This window comes from Jaculus jaculus, chromosome 4 (assembly GCF_020740685.1).
Source record: "Jaculus jaculus isolate mJacJac1 chromosome 4, mJacJac1.mat.Y.cur, whole genome shotgun sequence".
NCBI classification, from domain to species: domain Eukaryota; kingdom Metazoa; phylum Chordata; class Mammalia; order Rodentia; family Dipodidae; genus Jaculus; species Jaculus jaculus.
The window spans coordinates 166,256,921-166,277,636 of NC_059105.1; the positions used below are offsets into that span (position 1 = coordinate 166,256,921).

At 41.3% G+C, this 20,716-nt stretch overlaps 1 protein-coding gene across 3 annotated transcripts in view; it reads left to right on the forward strand.

The window, feature by feature from the left end:
• The window catches only part of LOC101603243 (limbic system associated membrane protein), a 2,270,239-nt gene that overhangs the window by 2,243,831 nt on the left and 5,692 nt on the right, over positions 1–20,716 (forward strand). For 2 of the 3 annotated variants that reach the window (XM_045146785.1, XM_004666854.3), the window contains one exon: positions 15,942–15,974. The exons of the other annotated variant lie outside the window; for it this stretch is intronic. In XM_045146785.1, coding sequence (XP_045002720.1) covers positions 15,942–15,974 — 33 coding nt within the window. The remainder of the gene's footprint in view (positions 1–15,941; positions 15,975–20,716) is intronic. 3 annotated transcript variants of the gene reach the window in all.

The following is a 20,716-nucleotide window of genomic DNA, read 5'->3' on the forward strand; positions in this document are numbered from 1 at the left end:
GGAGAAGTGGGGTAGCTGGTGTAAGAAGTTGCTGGAGAAAACCACCCCCTATTCTTCACAAAGACACTAACTTCCTAGGGATCCAGTTGCACTTCTCCTTTTTTCCCATAAAGAGGGCCACCTATGTGGAGTGTGCTTTCTCTTGGAAAGAAGAATGCCTAATCCTTTAGAGAGCCAATGTAGCATCCAAATATTTAAGAAATGTATGCCCCACTGTGGTCACAGCTACAGTGAATGATTCTTTCATTTAATTAAGCATTATAGGTTGCTGTCATCTATTTGGATGACCTATCTTAAGTTTCAACCCTGAAGAGTGAACCGCATACCTACAGATATTCGATTTAAATGGCACGAAGAATTTTGGACCAACTGATTTCCTCCAGATGTTTTGAAAGTAGAAAGAAGTCATTGTGATCTTTTCCTGTTCTCCCAGCCTGAAAAGGAGAACTTTCCCTCCTAATTTCAGCCCAGCAGAATTGCATGTTTCCTTCCATCTGCCTCACTGTTAGCCTCTGTCTCGTTGGAAGGTCACTCCTCTCATCCCCTTCTGCGTGGCTCCTCTGGCTGTCTAGGAACACACTGCTGAGTCTACAGTGATGATAATAATACTGAAATGACTCCAAAGAGGATGTACCTGGGCTGTGACCAATTAGTGGTTTTCAAATGCTCTTTCCCTCAGTGCCACACACGAAACAACAAATACAGTTTGCTCCTCTGCTCCTTAATTGAAAAGAGACATATAGAAATCAAAAAGGAGAATAAGTAGTAGCCCTTCATGGATCTGTTTTTAGAAAGGCGTTCTGTTCCCTCACTGATTTTAATTTCGGTTTATTTATTCTGAAATTGGTCCCGAGTTGCATACATTTGCATAAACACCTCTGGTTGTATCACTGCAGGAAATCCAGTGGATTGTAACATGAGGAGAGAGTCAGCTGTAAATGCCTGTGGAATTCTTCTCACCTCATTTGGCTTATATCATTTCCTGGGGCCCCTGAATCTGGGCAGGGATAATGTTCCTCTCATCTGGTTGAGGTGTGTCTGTGCTTTCTCCTCACTGGAAGCATAGCTGGAGATGCCCTCTCATTGAGAAGGACCTCCAGTGTGAGTATGTGCAATCAATCTTAGGAAGTTAAAATCAGGAGAAAGAAGAAAAAAATACAAGGACAAACTACCATTGTTTTGTTTTTACAGCTTGTGAGCAAAATTTCCCTTGAGCATATGGCTCTCTGAGCTCCACGGGCCCATCCTTCTCCAATCACTGCTTCTTCAAAAAAAAAAAAAAAAAAAAAAAAGCTTGGAATGTGTCTCACTTGTTTGCCTCCCATCTGATTATTTTTTCCCAAGTGAACAGCCTTTCCAATCACTAACCCTGTGTGGCGAGTGGATCTGGGGAATGTTGAGATTATCTTCCACGCTCAGGCATTGCACTGGGTTTGTTCACAGCTGCTTGCCAGTCAGTCCCTGTTTTTCCATTGATAAAACACACTGCACATGGCTGGGTTTGCATGATTAATACAGCTGTCTAAAGCTCTCTCTGAAAACAAAACAATCCCCACCCCCCCAAAAAATTAAAGCTTAAAAAAATTAAATCCAAACCTCAAACAAAGCAGGTTTGCATAAATTTGAAGTCAGCCTGGTGTGTTGTCTTTCAAAGAGAAGCAGGTTCTGATGGGCAGGTCTGGGCCTCCAAACAGCCAGCTCTATCTACAAGAGACAAGGAGATAGACTGGAATCTTGAAACCCAACTCAAAAGAAAAAAAGAAAAAAGAAAAAAAAAAAAAAAAACCTGGATTGGAAAATAGGAGGGAAATCCTGACATGATCTCACTGGAAAATATCCATATTTTCAATTATTTTCTGAGGATATCATCCTGGAAATATGTCTCTTTCTGTCTCCTTAGTGGAATAGTCTCATCTCATCCCACATTGGCAATCCTAGTAATAACAGCTAACATATTTAGTAGGTTTCTCACTTACCAATGAAGTGCTAACTTTTGCATGTATATTGACTTGATCCCAACAACCCTAAGAAATTAACATTCGTTCCCTCCACACAATTTTATAATCATCAGAGTTTGCCCAAATGCCAATATACCACTTTCCACATCTAGGCACATATGTAAATTTATAATGTATTACAAATAACTATCATGTATGCATTCATAATGCTTGTTATATAGACATCTAACAAATTTTAATCACCTAATTCATGTCACACATTACAATATTTATATACGTAATAGTTACCATAATATTCACATATTTTTACAAAGACCACATTCAAATATGCTCACTACACAGAGAGATGTGTACTGTGACTCACAGGTAGAGTGACATGAAAGCGTCCGTCTTGTCAAAACCATGAGCAGGGCTATAAATAGATTATAGATTTATGTGGCGTTGACACATCCAATTTCACACACTTATGCAGGTTGCTTTACATATACACCTCCATTAATTATAGATAATTATAGGAAGTGTTCTTTGTAACTCAGTTTTTCCAACTGAGAAATGGGAAACTGTGTTTTTCATGCCTACAAACTCAAAGAGGCATTTTAAATAATATATAAACGAGAACTTCACATTCCAGAAAGAAAGCACATTGAAGTTGAAATAATCATATTGAGTCCCATATATTTTCTATGGTTTTTTTTGTTAAGGGTATTTTCCTGAGACAGAGTAAGATGGGCTTATGTCATATGGACGTGTGCCCATTAGGTAGACTTGGCTTTGTTGCTGTCTGATAATTATGGACTTCAAGGATGTCTGAAATACCCACACTGCTAAGAAGTTTAAAAAATCAAGCTGTCTAACAGCAAAAAAAAAAAAAACTTTCAATTTTTTTCTTTTCTTTCTTTCTTTTTTTTTTTTACTAATACCAGAATAGAGCAAATAAAAGAAGCTAAAAAATTGCAGTTCCATATTGTGTGGCACATACATTTCTCAGTGATTGACCACCATGCACATTACCATATGCTAATCCAAAGTCATCAAGCTAAAGAACTTGTCATTTCCCCAGTCAAAGATACAAACCATGTCCTAGGAAGGGTTCAGTTTTTACATCCTTCTCTCCCTTTCTCTTTGCTGGCAGAAACAAGAGTCTTGTTTCCACTGATAGAATTCAGGTAGCCGTGAAGAAAGGAAGACAGATTTATAGGAATATCACTAGCCCTGTTTCATGCTCAGGAAACTAATTAAGAGTTGGTCTTCATACTTGATGCCTTGGCTCCTTGTTTGGGAGTGACAGTCTGATGTCCTACTGATTTTCTTGACTGGTGCGGAAGTGCACTCTCATTATTGCCACACCATTCCACATCTCATGTGGAATCAGCAAGTCACTCACTGGGAACCAGTGGTTTCGACGCACATGTAAAAAGGAAGTTCTTCCGCCCATTTCTATGCCCTAGCTCTCCCGCCTTTCTACTCTTCCTCCGATCTATCCCCTCAGCTTTTCTTGTTAAAATTTGCTAACAAGAATCCATGTGGAATTTATACACACCATTATTTCAATGTTCAACAGCAGGTTGGAAGTGTTATTTCCTCTGAATTTACATTTAGCTTCAGCTAAGTGGCAAAAAAAAAAAAAAAATCTATAGCATCAATTTATAGGTAGGAGAAATTTTAGTACTAGAACCATTTTCTGTCTAGCTCTGCTGATACGATTCAGCCCTCGCGGGTCCTCAGCCTGTCTGTGTTCATGCCTTGCTGTGCTAAGATTTCAAAGTGAATCTATCTATCTATCTATCTATCTATCTATCTATCTATCTATCTATCTATCTATGTATTTTTTTGAAAACCCAAGCTTCTACTAAATTTTAATTTGATGGAAATATTACTCTTTTATGAGCTTTATGGGGAAAAAAAAGGAGAATCTTTCAAAGTAACAATTACATTTGGGAATTAAGTTTAAGTAATTGGCAGTCTTGTCTTTTTAATTAAAAGAAACAAGCTCCCTGAGAAAAGCTCAATGTGATTTGTAGTGGAAACCGTGGGCATCCAGCCTCTCCGGGTGTGACGAGGGTGGATCCTGAATGGACAGAGGAGACTGCCACTGGGTCCTCTGCTCTCAGAACACCCCAGAACGGCTTGCCTTGGGGTGCATATCACATGCTGTTCAGCCAGTGCTGAGCACAGCCAGGAGGTTCATTGGGAGTTTACCTCCAGGTTCTTGGACATGGTATAGAAGAGAAACCCTTAAAAGAAGTGGTGTTAAGTATTAAATGAGAGGGGAAAAAGAAAGATACTAAAGAGCTTACTAGAAGAGTGCTTGTCTGGCATGTGAAGGTTTGATCCTGAGCATCCCCCCGTAAGCCCCCTCCACACACACAAAGGACCAAGTCATAAATGTTCCAGGCCCTGACAAGTGTCACTCCATAGTTCTCCCTAATATAAACCATAATTTTACTCTGTCCTTTGAGTCCCTCCTTCCTCTGTCATCAGTCATTCTTTTTCTTACGATGTTAACTTCTCATCTTTTTACTGCATGTTTTTATTTTCCATATTTGCCCTGCATTCCCATATACCTATTCTCTTGCACAGCCTTCAAGCAAAACCAAAGGAAAAGTTTGGAGAACATAGAATCTATTAGCCTTTCAGTCTAAACACTGGCTTACCACCATGAAAACACCACAACGCCGTTGTCTCATCTCTGTGGAGAAAATAGCAACCTCCACAACCGCACGATACAAATCAACCTTAGTAACAACTTCCTTACACAGTCCCTCTGTCTCCAACACACTCTTTCATCATTATAAATTATTTGTAGGTATTAAATGAAATGAGCACTTCAATAGGAAAAAAAAAAAAATCAGGGTAAATCATCCCACTTTACATCTCCCTTTGCACACTGCTGTGAGAAAACACACTTGCCAAGTAAGAACACAGCGTGACATAATGAGATGGGAATTCCAATTTAAGGTGTTCATACGTGCCAGATGTATGGGGCAAGGGAGACAGTGGACAACTCACTAGGACTCTGCAGAGAATTGCCTGCTTATACCCACCACAAATCAGGGGGACGAGAGCCCTTACAAACCATTTATTACACTTCCTAATTGGACACCAGGGAGCCAAGACCACCATAGCACACTACAGCGGTCTGCTTATCATGGTGCTCTTGGTAAAAAGAAAATGCTTCCCACATCTCAGTAACACACGTGCATGCTTAAATCCCACACATTGCTACTTAGTTTCTGTGCTGTTGACCAGAGCATCTGCCCATTTCTACCTGTGTCTCCTCCATACTCACAGTCTACGTTTCTTACCTTACCTTATGATCCTTGTATTTCCAGTATGATATTTGTAACTTCCCAAGAGAACTCTGTTTTGGGCAGAGCGGCATCCTACAAGGCTTGGCAGGTGGGAAAGAGGAAAGGCGATTGGAGATGATGCCTCTGGCTGTCCATCCTGTCTACCCTGTGTGCTCTTTCAATCCCCCACCCCCCACACCCGGCTTTAAGCAAGCATCCCCAGCCATGTTGAAGGTTTGAAAGTTGCTTGGCCATTCGATGATGCTTTTACAATTCCATGTGTAATTTCTTATGATTGAGAAGCTGGGGGTGCTTGGAAAGCAGAAACTAAGCAATGACTTGCACTATTCTAGCAAACTGTAATGTAGAGTAACTTGGGAAATTTTAAAAAGTATCTACTTGGCATCCCAGAAGGCAGGTAAGTGTATCATTGAATAACAGTGTCACAAAAGAGAACATGGTTTCATTGGCACTTTGGGGGGCTCAACCTTCCCATTCTGTCTTCTCAGCTGTGAACTTCTTAGCACTGTCCTCTTACTTTGGTCTTTGCTTTGTAGAGTCTCTTTTAGTGATTTTGTCTTCTTTCCCTTGTAACCACTGATCCTCAGAGACACAGTAAGGATGCTTCTCAGTCATTAGTAAAAGCTAGTTTAGGGCACAAACTAAGCTGATTTGGCAATGCCCAATATTGTGAGAACACCATTTATTTACTCAAGAAGAATGTTATCCTAGAATGTGCTCTGAGCTGGCCTTTTGGGGTCACTGAGGCCAACAAGCCAGGAGCAACTTCGGTGAAAAGAAAGTTCACAGACCAGGTGGAAAGGTCCGTGATGAAAAGGACTAAGGATGCCACAGTTAACGTTGTTATATTTAGGTCAGATACCAATAAGGTGCTTGAAGAAAACCCAACAGGGCACGGTAGAGAGGCTGGTCAGCAATTGCTTCCTGACGACTATGAGGCTTACCAGGCAGCAAGAGGAGAAGAAGAAAGAAGCAAAATATGACAGTGCATACAAAAGTCTAATATCCAGGAAGGAGTGACCTGAGAGGGTTCAATATGAAGTCTAATTAATTCTTAAAACTCTAAGGGGAGAAAAATCTATCTTAAGGTATCTTGCTTGTGAGCTTTTGTATTTGGCCAGAAAGCAAGCCAAAAGCAATGAAAGAGGAAGGCAAAAGAGGGAGTGGGAAGGGGAGGGGAGGGGAAGGGAAGGGAGAGGACTTAAGGGAGACAGGTCAGGCCTTTCCACTTCTATTACACGAAAGACCACTTTGGGGGCTGAACATGTAGACAGGCATAGATATCATGTACGGTATGGTGGTGACGATGGGAGATTGATCTTCTGGATTATACTGACTATTTTCTAGCAGAATGTCTAAAGAAAGCTTACAGAGTCTACAGAGGGATTCCATGATAGTTTTTTTGTTTTGTTTTTTGATTTGCAAGCAGAGATAGAAAAGAGAGAGAGAGAGAGAGAGAATGGGAGTTCCAAGGCCTCCAGCCACTGAAAACTCGCCACTTTGTGCATCTGGCTTTACGTGGGTACTGGGGAATTGAACTTTTGCCATAAGACTTTGTAGGCAAGTGCCTTAACCGCTGAGCAAGCATGATCCATTTTGGTTTTAGCTGTAAGAATAGTCGGGTTATATAAGGAGACATCAGTATTTTCAGGGAGATACCTCAGAACCTGGGTAGAGTTCTGTTTGCAGAGACAGCAGCCCCTTAGGAGCTGTAGGTACTGAGTAAGATCACTACTGAGGTGTTCTGGAAATCTAAGGAGTAAAGTCTCTGGGAAAGGCCCCAAGCAGGTGGCCCTCACCCATCCACACCACGGTGTTCAGTAGCACAGAGGAAACTCAGAACACACCACCCTGTTAATCCGTTATCTTCCTATTTCCAGGAGCTCTAAAGCCCCGGGGAAATCTCACAAACTCACTTATTATCCCTGCGTTCATATTCGGCAGGCTGGTCGTCTCGTTGCATGGTATTTGAATGTTTTTTTTTTTTTATTTTTATTTTGAAACATACAAAATGAAAACTCACATTACACGGATTAAAGACGGCCTTGAATCCCTTGAGATTTCGAATCTAAAATGTATGTTTAAATGGAAATCCACAATTTGGAGCTCAGAAATAGCAAGCCAAGTAAAACCAAAAACAGACAAAATTCACTAGGGAAGTACCCAAACCTGGGCCGTTAATCCTTTTTAACAAGTCAAATCAATGAAGGTATAAACATCTCTTTAAAATATACCAAAGATGTGTATTTTTTAAAACACAACTGTTGTAGTCTGTCTACTGTTTTAATGGCTGTGTGGAAGCAACAACTAAGTGGCTTGAAGGTTGGGCGGTAGAATTGATCATACGTAAGGACAGTTATAAGTGAGTTAACTGGTCTCTTTGTGAAGCGAGGGACGAAGGATCAAGGTGCCACCCACAGGTAGAGTGGCACATTCTAGGCAAAAGGGCAGGAACACTCACTCTTCTTTAGAGCAAAGCTGACTGTCCCGTCACGAGCACCTCACTGACGGCTGTGACCAGTGAGCTCGCTTCTAACGTTTTCCAATGTTTTATTTGCTTTCCAAGACGTAGCCCATGAACAACCCTTTATTAAACGTGAGTCCGGGGGCCCTCAGGAACACCCTAATTCATTGATTCCCTGTCAGGATCAATCAGATTTGAAAAAAAAAAAAAGCTGCCTTAGTGGAAGAGACTTCATGAAGTCCTTTCTAACATGGTAGTGCTCAGTGGAACTGCAATTCTTGTGATTGTCAGTAAGGCCATGGAGCCGAGATCGTGGCAGTAGATGAGGCGGCCATGTCTGCTACAAATCTAAGCCCGTCACTCAAATGGTCAGAGGACCTCTCCCCCCCCACCACAAGCTGCTCTTGGTCAGGTGATTTCTGCCAGCAATGCATGCCTGACTGCAACATGCCCCCTTTTTGGATGTGAGAGCATCTACTCTCCCCTTCTACATCAAAGTATTAGTATTTCCCCTTCTGTAGATTTATCTTTATATTTTTTAAATTAATAAATGAATAAAATTAACTCCTTTTTCTCTTTTTAAAATATTCTTTTCATTCTACTCATTAAGGGACATTTTAGGGAGGTTTGGTGGTGGTTGAACTGATGAGACTGAATGAAGTATCAGTATTTTATTCACATTTTATAAAGAAATTATGTGAACACTAATTTTAGTTCCAGTTTGCTCATTCATTCTAGGAGTTAGCACCTGATGCCAAGATTGCATTTTGGTAATCTTTATTCATTCCTTGAGCCAGATAAAATTCCTTTCTGATTATAGTCAGCTATAGGAGAAAAAGCCCCTGAGAGACACTTGAAAAGAAAGTATGGGATTCCTATTTGGCCCAAGTTTAACTAATAGAGAAAAACTTTCTTTCTCAGATATGGATGACTGGCTAGGAAAGGATACTTTCTCTTAGTTACTAGAACAATGGTCCACTTAAGAATAGGCCAACAGGAGAATGAAATGTCAAAGGGGAAAGTGGGGGCAGAGAGGGAGGGTATTACCATGGGATTTTTTTTATAATCATAGAAAATGTTAATAAAAATTAAATTTAAAAAAGAATAGGCCAACAGAGCTAGAAAGATGGCTTAGTACTTAAGGCTTTAAGTACCCAGTTTCAGTTTCCCAGTACCCATGTAAGACAGATATACATGGTGGTGCATGTGCCTGGGGTTCATTTGCAGTGGCTAGCGGCCCTGGAAGACCAATTCTGTCTCTATCTTCTCTTTCTATCAAGAATTAGGCCAACACAACTTCAAATTGAGATGTCACTCATGGGTAGAGCACTTATCTAGAACGTGTGAGGCCCTGGATTTGATCCAAGTACAATAAACTAATAATAACAATAATAACAACAACTACAAGACAGTTGGTATTCAGATTGCTTTCTCTGTTTTGGCTTTGCCTCACTTAACTGGACCCAGAAAGGTTTCTGTGTTTGTTAGAAAACATTCTTCTAGAAATATTGGACACGAGGATTTATGAAATGAATACCAAATATGGAAGACAACCAAATGTTGTGAATAGCGAAAAAGATGTGAATAGCAATGCAACTGAGCACCCCAGGAAGTGCCTTTTCTCTGTGGCCAGAGCAAAGCCCCTCCTACTTGTGAGTAGAAGGTGTCCGTCTCAATGCCCTGGCGTTGTGCAGAGAGGCCAGTGAGGAACAGGTGAGGAACGTCCAAAGTGTGGCTTCCAAACCCGAATGGAGGAAGAAACGTCCCTATTTTAAGCTATTATAATAATAAAGGTTTTATTTTTTAAAACCTCGTTGCATGCAAAGCAGCCAGGAGACCAAAGCCCACAGATTTCTGAGGAGGAAGCAGGCATATTCCATGCTCTGGTTCTCCGCCTCAGAGAGGGAGGAAAGGCAGGAGTCAGACTTCCTCCTCGTTTTTGTTAAACATCTTAATGACTGTATCCCCATCCCTCTTTTCTCTACTCACCGTGGAGGCTCCATCTCCTGCAAAAGCATACTCTTCTTCATGCTGCCACAGGGGGTAAAAAAAAAAAAATGCCATCCTTAAGAATATTGTGCTCTAAGTAACATGTCAAGCTCCATGCTCGAAAGCCTACACCAGCACATCAGAGGACCGGCCTTACAGGAAGAGTTGGTCACACACAAGGACAGACTGTGTCTCTTTATTTGAATGAGACTGCATCAGGTGATAAATGAGGCATATGTATTCAAGCTAACCCCTGGTATTAGAACAACTACAAATAACGTGAAACCCTGTGCTCTCCTGAGCAGCTCCATGTAAAGAATGATTCCTAGTAACTTAGAGGGAAAGGGCCAGTCTCCAAGAGTCAAAGTGGTAGAAGTCAGCTGGATCCTCTCTTAGGAGTCTGTTATCACTGCTTCCCCCAGACAGGACTCAAAAGCAGCAGAGGTTAAAGCCGGGCGTGGTGGCACACGCCTTTAATCCCAGTACTCAGGAGGCAGAGGGAGGAGGATCGCCATGAGTTTGAGGCCACTCTGAGACTTCATAGTGAATTCCAGGTCAGCCTGGGCTAGAATAAAACCCTACCTCAAAAACCCAAAAACAAAGAAACAAACCAAAAGTAGCAGAGATTAAAAGATTTTCCAGCTACAATAGTATATGAAAGTCTCCCAAAACAATGATGGAGTTCCCTAACTGAAATCCCTTACCTTTGATTTGGGGGGACAGAAAGGAGAGGGACAGGGAAAAGGACAGAAAAAGAGGGAGGGAGGGAAGGATAAAGGGAAGGAGGAAGAGAGGAAGAGAGGATGATTTGCAAAGACCAGAGGTAAAAGAAAAGAATTAATTTTCTAAGCTTTGAACTATAAGAAGCTTGAGTTTCTATTTCCTTAATTTTTTAGGAATCATAAAAATACTTTGAAGTAAAGCTCAACCTTCCAGGAAATGTTTTTTGGTGGCCAGAATTTGGGGTGTCTTTGCCCCATATGGCTCTTCAAATGACTCAACTTCCAACAATGGCCTTGTTTTTAGGGTTGAGGCACTATGATTCCAAAAAGTACAATCTCTCCTTTCCAGAAATTCAGCTAAGGAACGTCTTAAAGTATTCATTCACTCATTCATTCATGTCCTGGGGTGTGTGTTTCAGGAAGTGCATTGGACGTTTACTCTGAACTAGAAAAATCCAAGTTGAGGACATTGTAAGGAAAAAGACATATTGTGAGTGTCCACAAGAGATGGTCATCAACTGTCTTGAAGGGGCAGTGTTGTCTGAAGTGTTGAGAAATAAAGAATCTGAAAATCAAAAGACAAAGACAGATCAGTATAAATGAATTTGCCAGGCACTTGCCATTGCTGGTGTGCGATTCCTGCCTTGTTGCCACTGCATCAGGGGCTACGGTTTAAGCATTTGACAAATGTGCTCTCTGCAAATGTCTAGAATATTCTCAGCACTAGAATTCCCCAATGTTCATCCATTCAATTACTGCAGATCTGTCTTTCTTATTATTTTTCTAGCCTGTACTGCTACACTTGCTTGTTAAGTATCTTTCCTGAAGCAAGCACAATATTACAGGAGAAATTTGTATGAAAGGCATAAACTTATAATAGCCCCGGCCAGGCAATTTTGTCAAGAGTGTAAGATCACATTTTCACTGGAAATAAACATTTCAGTTTTCAAGGACTACAATAAAAAGTTTATCATAATAGGGATGGCCTCTTTTTATTTTTTTTTTATTTATTTATTTGAGAGTGACAGAGACAGAGAGAAAGACAGATAGAGGGACAGAGAGAGAATGGGCGCGCCAGGGCTTCCAGCCTCTGCAAACAAACTCCAGACGCGTGCGCCCTCTTGTGCATCTGGCTAACATGGGACCTGGGGAACCGAGCCTTGAACCGGGGTCCTTAGGCTTCACAGGCAAGTGCTTAACCGCTAAGCCATCTCTCCAGCCCGGATGGCCTCTTTTGAAGAGCAACTTTTCATGCCTCTGCACAGAAACAAACAAACAAAAAAGTTAGAGCCAAGCGTGGTGGCGCACGCCTTTAATCCTAGCACTCGGGAGGCAGAGGTAGGAGGGTCACCATGAGTTCGAGGCCACGCTGAGACTACCTAGTGAATTCCAGGTCAGCCTGAGCTAGAGCAAGACCCAATCTCTAAAAAAAAAAAAAAGTTATTTCTCTCAGGAGTGCCACCTCGTGGACAGCCATGGTTATTTTAGACAGCACACAGGAGCATGTCCTGCAATAACCACACGATGACAGCACAAAACCATGTTTTCAGAGAAAGAGGGTGAACCACCGGATATTGTTTACAATTATGGAATTGTCAATGAAGAATAAATTAATAAAAACAAAGAAAGAGGCTCAGACTATCCAGTTTTGTGCCTCAAAAATAAGTAAAATAAAATAAAAAGATCTATTATTTCAGAGGAGAACAAGTCAGAAATAGTTCAAAAATAACATCTCTTTTCTATTTTCCAAAGGCAAATATAATTTCAAGTTTTAAGGTTGTTTTTTTAAGTGTAGCACAAAGAAATCAATGGTTTGTAAGAAGAGGGAAGAGTTGCTAAAGTTTAAGTGGAAATTAAGTTTTTACAAAATATTTCAAGCAATAATTCATACGTGTTTTTAAGATATTTGCTTAATAGGATAAAATATTCAGTAGTGTTTTTGTGTGTGTGTGTGTATCAAATGGTGGTAGTGGTAGTGGTGTGTGTGTGTGTGTGTGTGTGTGTGTATGGTGGATGCACATGTGTGTACAGATGTGTGTGTGTGTAAGCCACAGGAGAATGTCAGGTGCCCTCCTTTATTGCACATTTGATTGTTTCCTTGAGACAGAGCCATAAACCCAGAGCTTTAGCGAGCCCCAACAATTCCCCTGTCTCCACTCTCTGTGCCCAGCTGATGATGTGGCAGCTGAGGAACACAGGTCAAGGTGATCAAGGCCACTCAGGCCTGTGCCACAAGCAATCATAAATACTGAGCCACCTCCCCAGCAGAGTATTGGAGGACAGAACGGAGGGCTCTGGACATAAAAGGAGGGACCCTGACTTTCAGTCCCAGCCCTGACTTTTGCTGCCTGTGTGAACTCTCGTCCTGTTTTCTCCTGTTTAGGTGTACACTTACTCTTTGCATCTATCTGAAGGCAATGCTGGGAATTTCAATGAAACAGTGTCCAAGCAGCCATTGGGAAAGGAACCCAGTGGCAGTGGGTTTACCATACAATTTAAAAGACAGTGGTCAAGCGATGAGACATGAAAAAGAGGCTGTCAGCAGGCGAGACTTACTTACTAAGAGAAGCTGGCTTCATTTCCGGGGCGACTGTGGATTCAGTGTCTGGAGGCTATTAGGAGAAAACTCACTGCCTTACTGTATGAACTTGCACTGTGAAGCATTTGTCAATGGGGATGTCTACAGGGATGCGCTTTGAATATTAAAGGGGATAGCCACCCCCTGAAATGCACCAGTAATCACAGAATAAAACAACGTGCAGCCTGTGAGCCTCTGGACATCTGACCAGTTCAGGCAAATTGTCTTTACCTACAGACATGGGAGCAGGGAGCTTTTAGAACTAGCATGGCTAGTTTTACTAATGCGTAACTACACACAGACATTGTCAGGCTTCACAAATGGGGACTATTGTGCCCCCATTATAGCTGTCATAGGAATTATCCTTATGCAAGGCTTCCTCTAGTGACTACTTTAGATGGGCAAATGAAAAAATAAAATCTATGAGGAAAGGGATTAATAGATTATTCTGGGCTTGGCAACTGTGGTCCTGATTCCAAAGAACTGACCTCTTGGGCTACATCAGAGAAGAACGAATTTAGCTACTCAGATTCCCTGGTTTTTAAGTCAGGAAGATGTATTTCAGTGGTCCTAGATCTTCAGAGTGCCTGTCATGCACTGGCCTATAGTGGCAGACTATATGGAACTCAGAGTCCAGTGGGGGAAGAAAGACTTTAATCAACCCATCAAACAACCATGCTAGAAATTCATACTGAGAAGCATGAGATGCAAAAAAACAAACCAGGGCTGGAGAGATGGCTTAGCGGTTAAGTGCTTGTCCGTGAAGCCTAAGGACCCTGGTTCGAGACTCGATTCCCCAGGACCCATGTTAGCCAGATGCACAAGGGGGCACAGGTGTCTAGAGTTAGTTTGCAGTGGCTGGAAGCCCTGGCATACCCATTCTATCTCTTTCTCTCTGCCTCTTTCTCTCTCTCTTGCTCTCAAATAAATAAATATAAACAAACAAACAAAAATGCGATCCAGAGACTTGCTTGTATCAGGGAGACTAAGGAAGATTCCCAGGCAGATTCTGAAGGAAGGGTGAGATTCCTTATGAAGCCAAGAGCCCCGTCCCTGCCCACCCCCCCCCCCCAGCAGAGAAAGTACACCATCAGAAATAGTAAAGGAGAGCTGGTAAGATAACAGATGTTGGTGAAGCTATAGGGGCAGGGCAGTGAGGAGAGCCACAGATACCAGGCTGCAGATTTAGGTCTTCATCCCGTAAAGATAAGAAACCATGAACAGGGCTGGAGGGATGGCATAGCAGTTAAGGCATTTGCCTGCAAAGCCAAAGGACCCCAGTTCAATTCCCCAGGACCCACGTAAGCCAGATGCACAAGGGAGCGCATGCATCTGGAGTTTGTTTGCGGTGGCTGGAGGCTGTGATGTGCCCATTCTCTCCCTCCCTCCCTTTGCCTCTCTCTCTCAAATAAATAAAAGTAATTTTTTAAAAAAGAAAGAAAACCATGAACTACAAGCATGGCTGTAGGGTGAATGGTGTCCATTCCAAAGGCCCTTGCTGGCTCAAGGAAGCCGTCAAGTCACTTCTTTAGTGAAATTATCTTCTTGGGAATGTAGAGCTAGGACCTTATAGGCGCAGAAGAGAAAATTTGTATCCCATAGTCAGTTTCAGCCTTCATATCTGATAAGTCATTAAGTTGGTACTGAGATGTAAGGAGGTACCCTAGAAAAACTTTACTGGAGAGATGGCTTAGCAGTTAAGGCCCTTTTCTGCAAAGCCAAAGAATCCAGGTTTGATGCTCCAGGACCCACATAAGCCAGATGCAGAAGGTGACACATGTGTCTGGAGTTTGTTTGCAGTGGCTGAAGGGCCTGTCACGCCCATAATCTCTCCCTCTCTCTCTGTGAAATAAATAAATAATAATTAAAAAAAATATTTTATTTGCAAGCAGAGAGAAAAAGAGAGAAGAAAGACAGAGAGAGAATGCATGCACCAGGGCCTCTAGCCACTACAAACCAACTCCAGAAGCATGCACCACCTTGTATATCTGGCTTTACGTGGGTACTGGGGAATCAAACTCAGGTCATTAGGGTTTTCAGGCAAACACCTTAACCACTGAACCATATTTCGAGCCTCTAGTATGGTGATTTATTGATAAGGATACCTAAAAAATAAAAATTAAATATTTGACCTATAAAGTCTCTTTTGTCCTTGGCATTTATATATACAAGCAGAGATGGAATGCTTGACAAGACATACACTGTTATTGCCCACATAGAGCATATGTCCTAACAGTGTTTAGGGGGAACCATACCTAAGAAAATCAGTTAATGTGTAACACAATGCCAGGTGAAAATTAACTGTCACCTGGACTAGCAAAGTGCCATAAAGGAACATAGAAAATAATAGTGAACACTATTGTTGAAAAGGTGCAGAGTGAAACCTTCCTGGGTTGATGGCTTTTCAGCAGGAATGTGGGTGAAGAGCCGGGAGGAACGATACAGAGGTCTAGGTGAAGAACATTATAGATGCATCTCAGCAAGGGGGAAGGTTTGACGCGTGAGCAGACGTGCCTGTTACCAGTAGAACCATAAGCAGTTGACTAGAGTGGCATCGTAAGGTAGGACAGGCCAGGGCTCGGGAACAGGCACATTCAATGGCCGCATGCCATGTGGAAGTTCGTCCACGCTGGTGTCATGACACTTGCCTACATGCATATAGCATGTAACACCAGTGATTTGTGACTGCAAATTCTTCTTGTTTTTCTATCTCCAGTTTCACATTTATTCCAATTCGGCAATCTCTTTCCACTCGCCTTTCACTCACGCTCTCAGTCTCAGCTCCTACTAAACTTGCCTTCCCCCTCCTCTCTCATTCTTCTCCTATAGTGGGGGAGTGCCAGACCACCTTCATGTTTATTTCTAACTGATCAAGAATTTTTTGTTTGTTTTTGTTTTGCTAAATATTTCTTTTTTTAGAAATTGGCACCACCGTGCACTTCAAGCAAAAAGGTATGGTCCTTGTCTGTGTTACCTTCTGTATGTTAGTTAAGATCTCACATAGATAGTTGATGGTCTTTCACATTTGAGTTTTAATTTAGCTCAATAATGTGTGATAGTGACTTGCATAACACATTCGACCCTGTTTTAATCCAAATTGTGAACTTTCTTATTAACAAACAGTCTTTGATCTGACCCATGACCCCTGTAGGGCTTTCCATAGTCATGCATTTCTAAATCCCTGGGATTGAGCAAATGATCTCCTATTCTGACACACTCTCTTGACCTCTTACCTTATATATCTTTAAGAGATGATCCTGGCAGGGCTGTATGTTTTAGAATAGTCCCAGCCCAATGACAGGGCTCTTGCCTGTCGATGACTCAAGCAAATGCATTGCAGGGTTCTGACAGGTAGCATCTCTTAACATGAAGCATTTGACCAGGTCAAATCTCCTCCCACCTCATTATTTCCTTGGGTCTTCCTAAAGCTGCACTTGCCACACCTATCTGGACTCCTGGACCCTTGGAGGAAATAACCTTTCATACCCTCCAAGTGCTTCCCTCCACCATGTGACACAAATCCCACATTCTTTCTTTGTTTCTAAAAGGACAACGCATCCGGGTCCAAGCTTTGTAAAACAGACCCTTTGAATTCCATTATTTACAAGGTTGCTACATTACTCTGTGTACTGTCTATCCCCAGACAGGACTGTGGGAGCAGACATCACTCTCCCTAAGGACTTGTGGTGTGGTCATCCACTGATTGGTAATTGTCTCAGGTGAAGGTATCTTCCTCCCTGAGCCACAGAGGAGATGAAACAACCAAGATCATTACTAATAGTAAAAGCTTATTCTTCTAGGACTTAGGCCCTTACAGCATCCAAGAGCCATAAAGATCGTGGACACTTCCAAGAAAGGTCCACCTGCCCCTGATGAAGCCAGGGCAGCAGGAACATGCACATGGGAACAGGATCATTTGAGGCAAGAAAGCACAAAACGGTGTCTTTTGCAGCCCTTCTGCTCCTCCGGGTGCTACGATTACAAATTACCAATTCATTTGAACCCCAATTGGCTAATGTTACGTGTGAAAGAAACCTTTGGAGCTTTGATGTGGATGGTGAAATAAGGTGTAATATTTTTCTTAGTTCAAATGCCATCAAGATAAATTGTCAGTGTGGCCATAAGTCACTAACTTTTTTTTTTTTTTAATTTTGTGCCAAAGTTCTTGATGCTGTTTGTTGTTGTCTTGTTGTTTGTTTGTTTTTGTTTCCTGTGGTGTTTTGAAACAGGGTCTTGTGTAGCTCAGGCTGACCTTGAGCTCATACATACAAGGTTGACCTTGAACTCCTGATGGCTTTGCCTCAACCTCCCAAGTGCTGGAATGACAAGATGACCACTCCCAGCACCTAACACTGTTTTGACAGGAAAGATGCAGTGAGTCCAACTTTACCATGACAACACCAAAATGCCTCTTTGTAGAAGATGAAGATGAAGACTATGTAGGAAGAGCTGGCATTTAAGACTGTTACTCAAACAGCAGCATTTTCCCTCCTCTCCTGCCCTAGCCTGGAGATTTCAGGATTGAATTCCCAATTTACTCAGAGGAAGCTGTCTGGGCATGAAATAGACAGCAGATGGCGACAAAGTCAACCTTATGTTGCTTCCCTTTCAACATGGCTTCCCAAGACATCAAGGTGCCTTACTCAGCACATGCAGAGATACAGAAGGGAAATGTTGAGGAGATTCTATACAGTGCTGATCTGATTAGTCAACACATTTTAAATACTTTAAAAACACTTTTTAATGTTAGTCATTCCACCAGCCATTAATTCCAAAAAGAATCCTCCCTTCCTGTATGACCGGAATACATGTACAGATAAAATTAGGACTGATTCTAATTCAGAATGCCCAGGCACCACACACAGCATGATTAAAGATGGCACTGAGAAAATCCAGTCCCAGGGGGCCCAAAGGACTTAGAGCAAGCAACAGTCAACCTCTGGCCTGCTTGAATTACACACTCTCTCCAAGTACATAGTCTCCAAAGTAGGTGTGGGAAAAGAAACTTGTCTCTTCTTTATGGTTTTACTTTGAAAAACATCCTCATCCTTTTAAATTTGGGGATAGTTCATCCTTAATTGCAAGTTTTGTTTTGTTTTTTTCCCCTAGGAATTGTCACAGCAAAATACAGTCCAATAAACACCTGGATACAGTCTTTCAGTAATGTGTGGCTGAGAACCTTGGCCTTGTATGTTGACTCATGATTTATAGTCTTGCTACAGCTGAATTGTATACCTATGGCCAAGTATTTAAAGCCTGGATCTAATACACAGCCAACTTTGATTCAGGTTGCCATTTCATTCATTCATTCATTCATCTATTTATTGAGAGAGAGAGAGAGAGAATTGGCCTGCTAGGACCTCAGCCACTGCAATAGAACTCTGGATAATTGCTCCACCTAGTGGGCATGTGTAACCTTGCACTGTCTCACCTTTGTGCACCTGGCTTACCTGGAATCTGGAGAGTCAAACATGCATCCTTAGGCTTCTCAGACAAGTGCCTTAACTGCTAAGCCATCTCTCCAGCCCTCCTTCATGTTTTGTAATTCAAGATATTGTGTTGTTAGCATTAGTAATAATTCTTCATTTACTGAATAGTTATCAAGTATCACACTTGTATGCCTGCGTGCATGTAACACATGTGTAAAATGTGGTTAAATGTCCTGGTACAAAATTTGTCTATTACATGGAAACTATGAGGCAAGTTTTGGGATTTTGGCTCTATTTGCACATCTATTCTTAAGGATAATTTCTGTTTGCACACTCTTGCTTTCATTATATCTGTCAGTATATGAAAGCACTTGCTGAGCCTGGCCATCTGGCATAGGAAATAAGATTTATCATTTGCATTTCCATAAATAAGCAGAAATTTCACAACTAGGAACTACAACATAATTCATGATTTTGCTGATTATTCTTCCCTGAAATAGCCATTAACTGAAGTAGCCTCCTATGCAGTCATATAGATCTATAATTGCAAACACATTTGTGATGCTTCCCAAATATCACCCATTTACCCTAGATTTCTCAAGTCTACTCTCAAAATCAATTATGACAAGAGCAAGTCACATAAGCACATTACACAGTAATATGACAGTACTTAATAAATAATCATTGATAGAAGCAACGGTATTTTAAAGAATAGAAACAATGTGTTCCAAATAGATAATAATAACTGTTAAGGATAACACTAAAAATGATTAACATCTACACATTGGAATAACATTTGGAAGTACTAGTTAATTTTGTATTATATATTCTACAGGACCAGTAATATGTTCATATATGTTATGTGTAAACACAAGTATGTATACAGTATGCATGGTTCCCTTTGTGCAAGGTAGATAGAAGTGTCTGTGCACTAACAAAAAGGTGACAAAAATGTTACAATGTTAATATGTTTGCCTAGGTTCATACATTACATATTATGTTTTTCAGTGATTGAATCTTTGTTTTCTTAAATATTCACTGCCATCTAAATAAAATTAGCCTAACACTAAAAGTAAGATTACCAAAATAAACAAAAATGGACTTTTTCTGAAAATCCATTTCATACTCTCCCTAGGGTAAAATGGAAATACTGTTTTTAAACAATGAAAACCTTAATTTTTGTGTATTTTTTCTCTGTTTTGAAAGCCTTACTGCTGCATGAATACAAGCAAATTTGCCAAGGAGTATCTGCAATCTAACATAGAAAGAGAAACTAGCAGGACAGGAATCAATATCATATTCCATTTAAAACCAACACACTTTCCACTTGAGACATCATAACAATCATGACAGGGGCAGACATCCTGCAGAATACCACTAAGAGAGCGAGACAGTCCCAGATGCCCCAAGAGCTTCGCAAAAGGCATGGCCAGAGTGCATCAGGAAGGACATTGTTCTAGACCTTGGGACACAGGGTTTCAGAGCTCGGGCAGAAATAACTAGTGTAGTTTGACCAACATTCGTCATCTCTTCAAGCCTGAGTCTCTCTCAAGGTTGGAACCAGAGGTAGTCATGATGCCTCTAATTATTAATCTCCATGACCACTCAGAAAACCAGAGTTCATTGGTTGGTTATAGTTGATTATTGCGTTGGCTTATTTTATGTTTCTGAATTTCTACACAAGATAAAGCTCTTTTTATAAAACCATGCCACTCAAAGTTTCTATATGTTCATATTTTCATATCAAGTAATATTTCTAATGTTCTCAAGAAGACATTCCGGCCAAATATTCTACGAACACTATTTTGTGAATATAATGGGGGTCTCCTTGTAGTTTTCGTCTCCTCTGCTCATTGTTCTGTCAAACTCAAATTTCACTCACAGAATGTTGACCAAGACAGTGTTACATTGCACGTGGTTAAACTTCCCTGGGTAGTTGTGACAAAGACTCCTATAGCCAAATGAGCAAGTGAGAACTTCCGCCCTCTGCTACGACTGTCCACGTGCGTGAAAGCCGTACTGTGCACCGAATTTCTCTGTGCCTCCCAGCCGTCACTGCAGGAGCCTCCGCTCAGCACCCCAGAGCACAGTAGCATGCTGATATTTACACACCCCTTGTATCAGTGTGTCATAGTCAGTCCCACACTATTGTTTGTTGGTTTTGTTTTCTTGTTCTTGTGGCTCTTATTACCGACAAAAAAACACAAACACTAAAATTAGTAGGCCTTTCTTCAATTCAGCAGTTTTCCCCGTCACTGTCCTTGA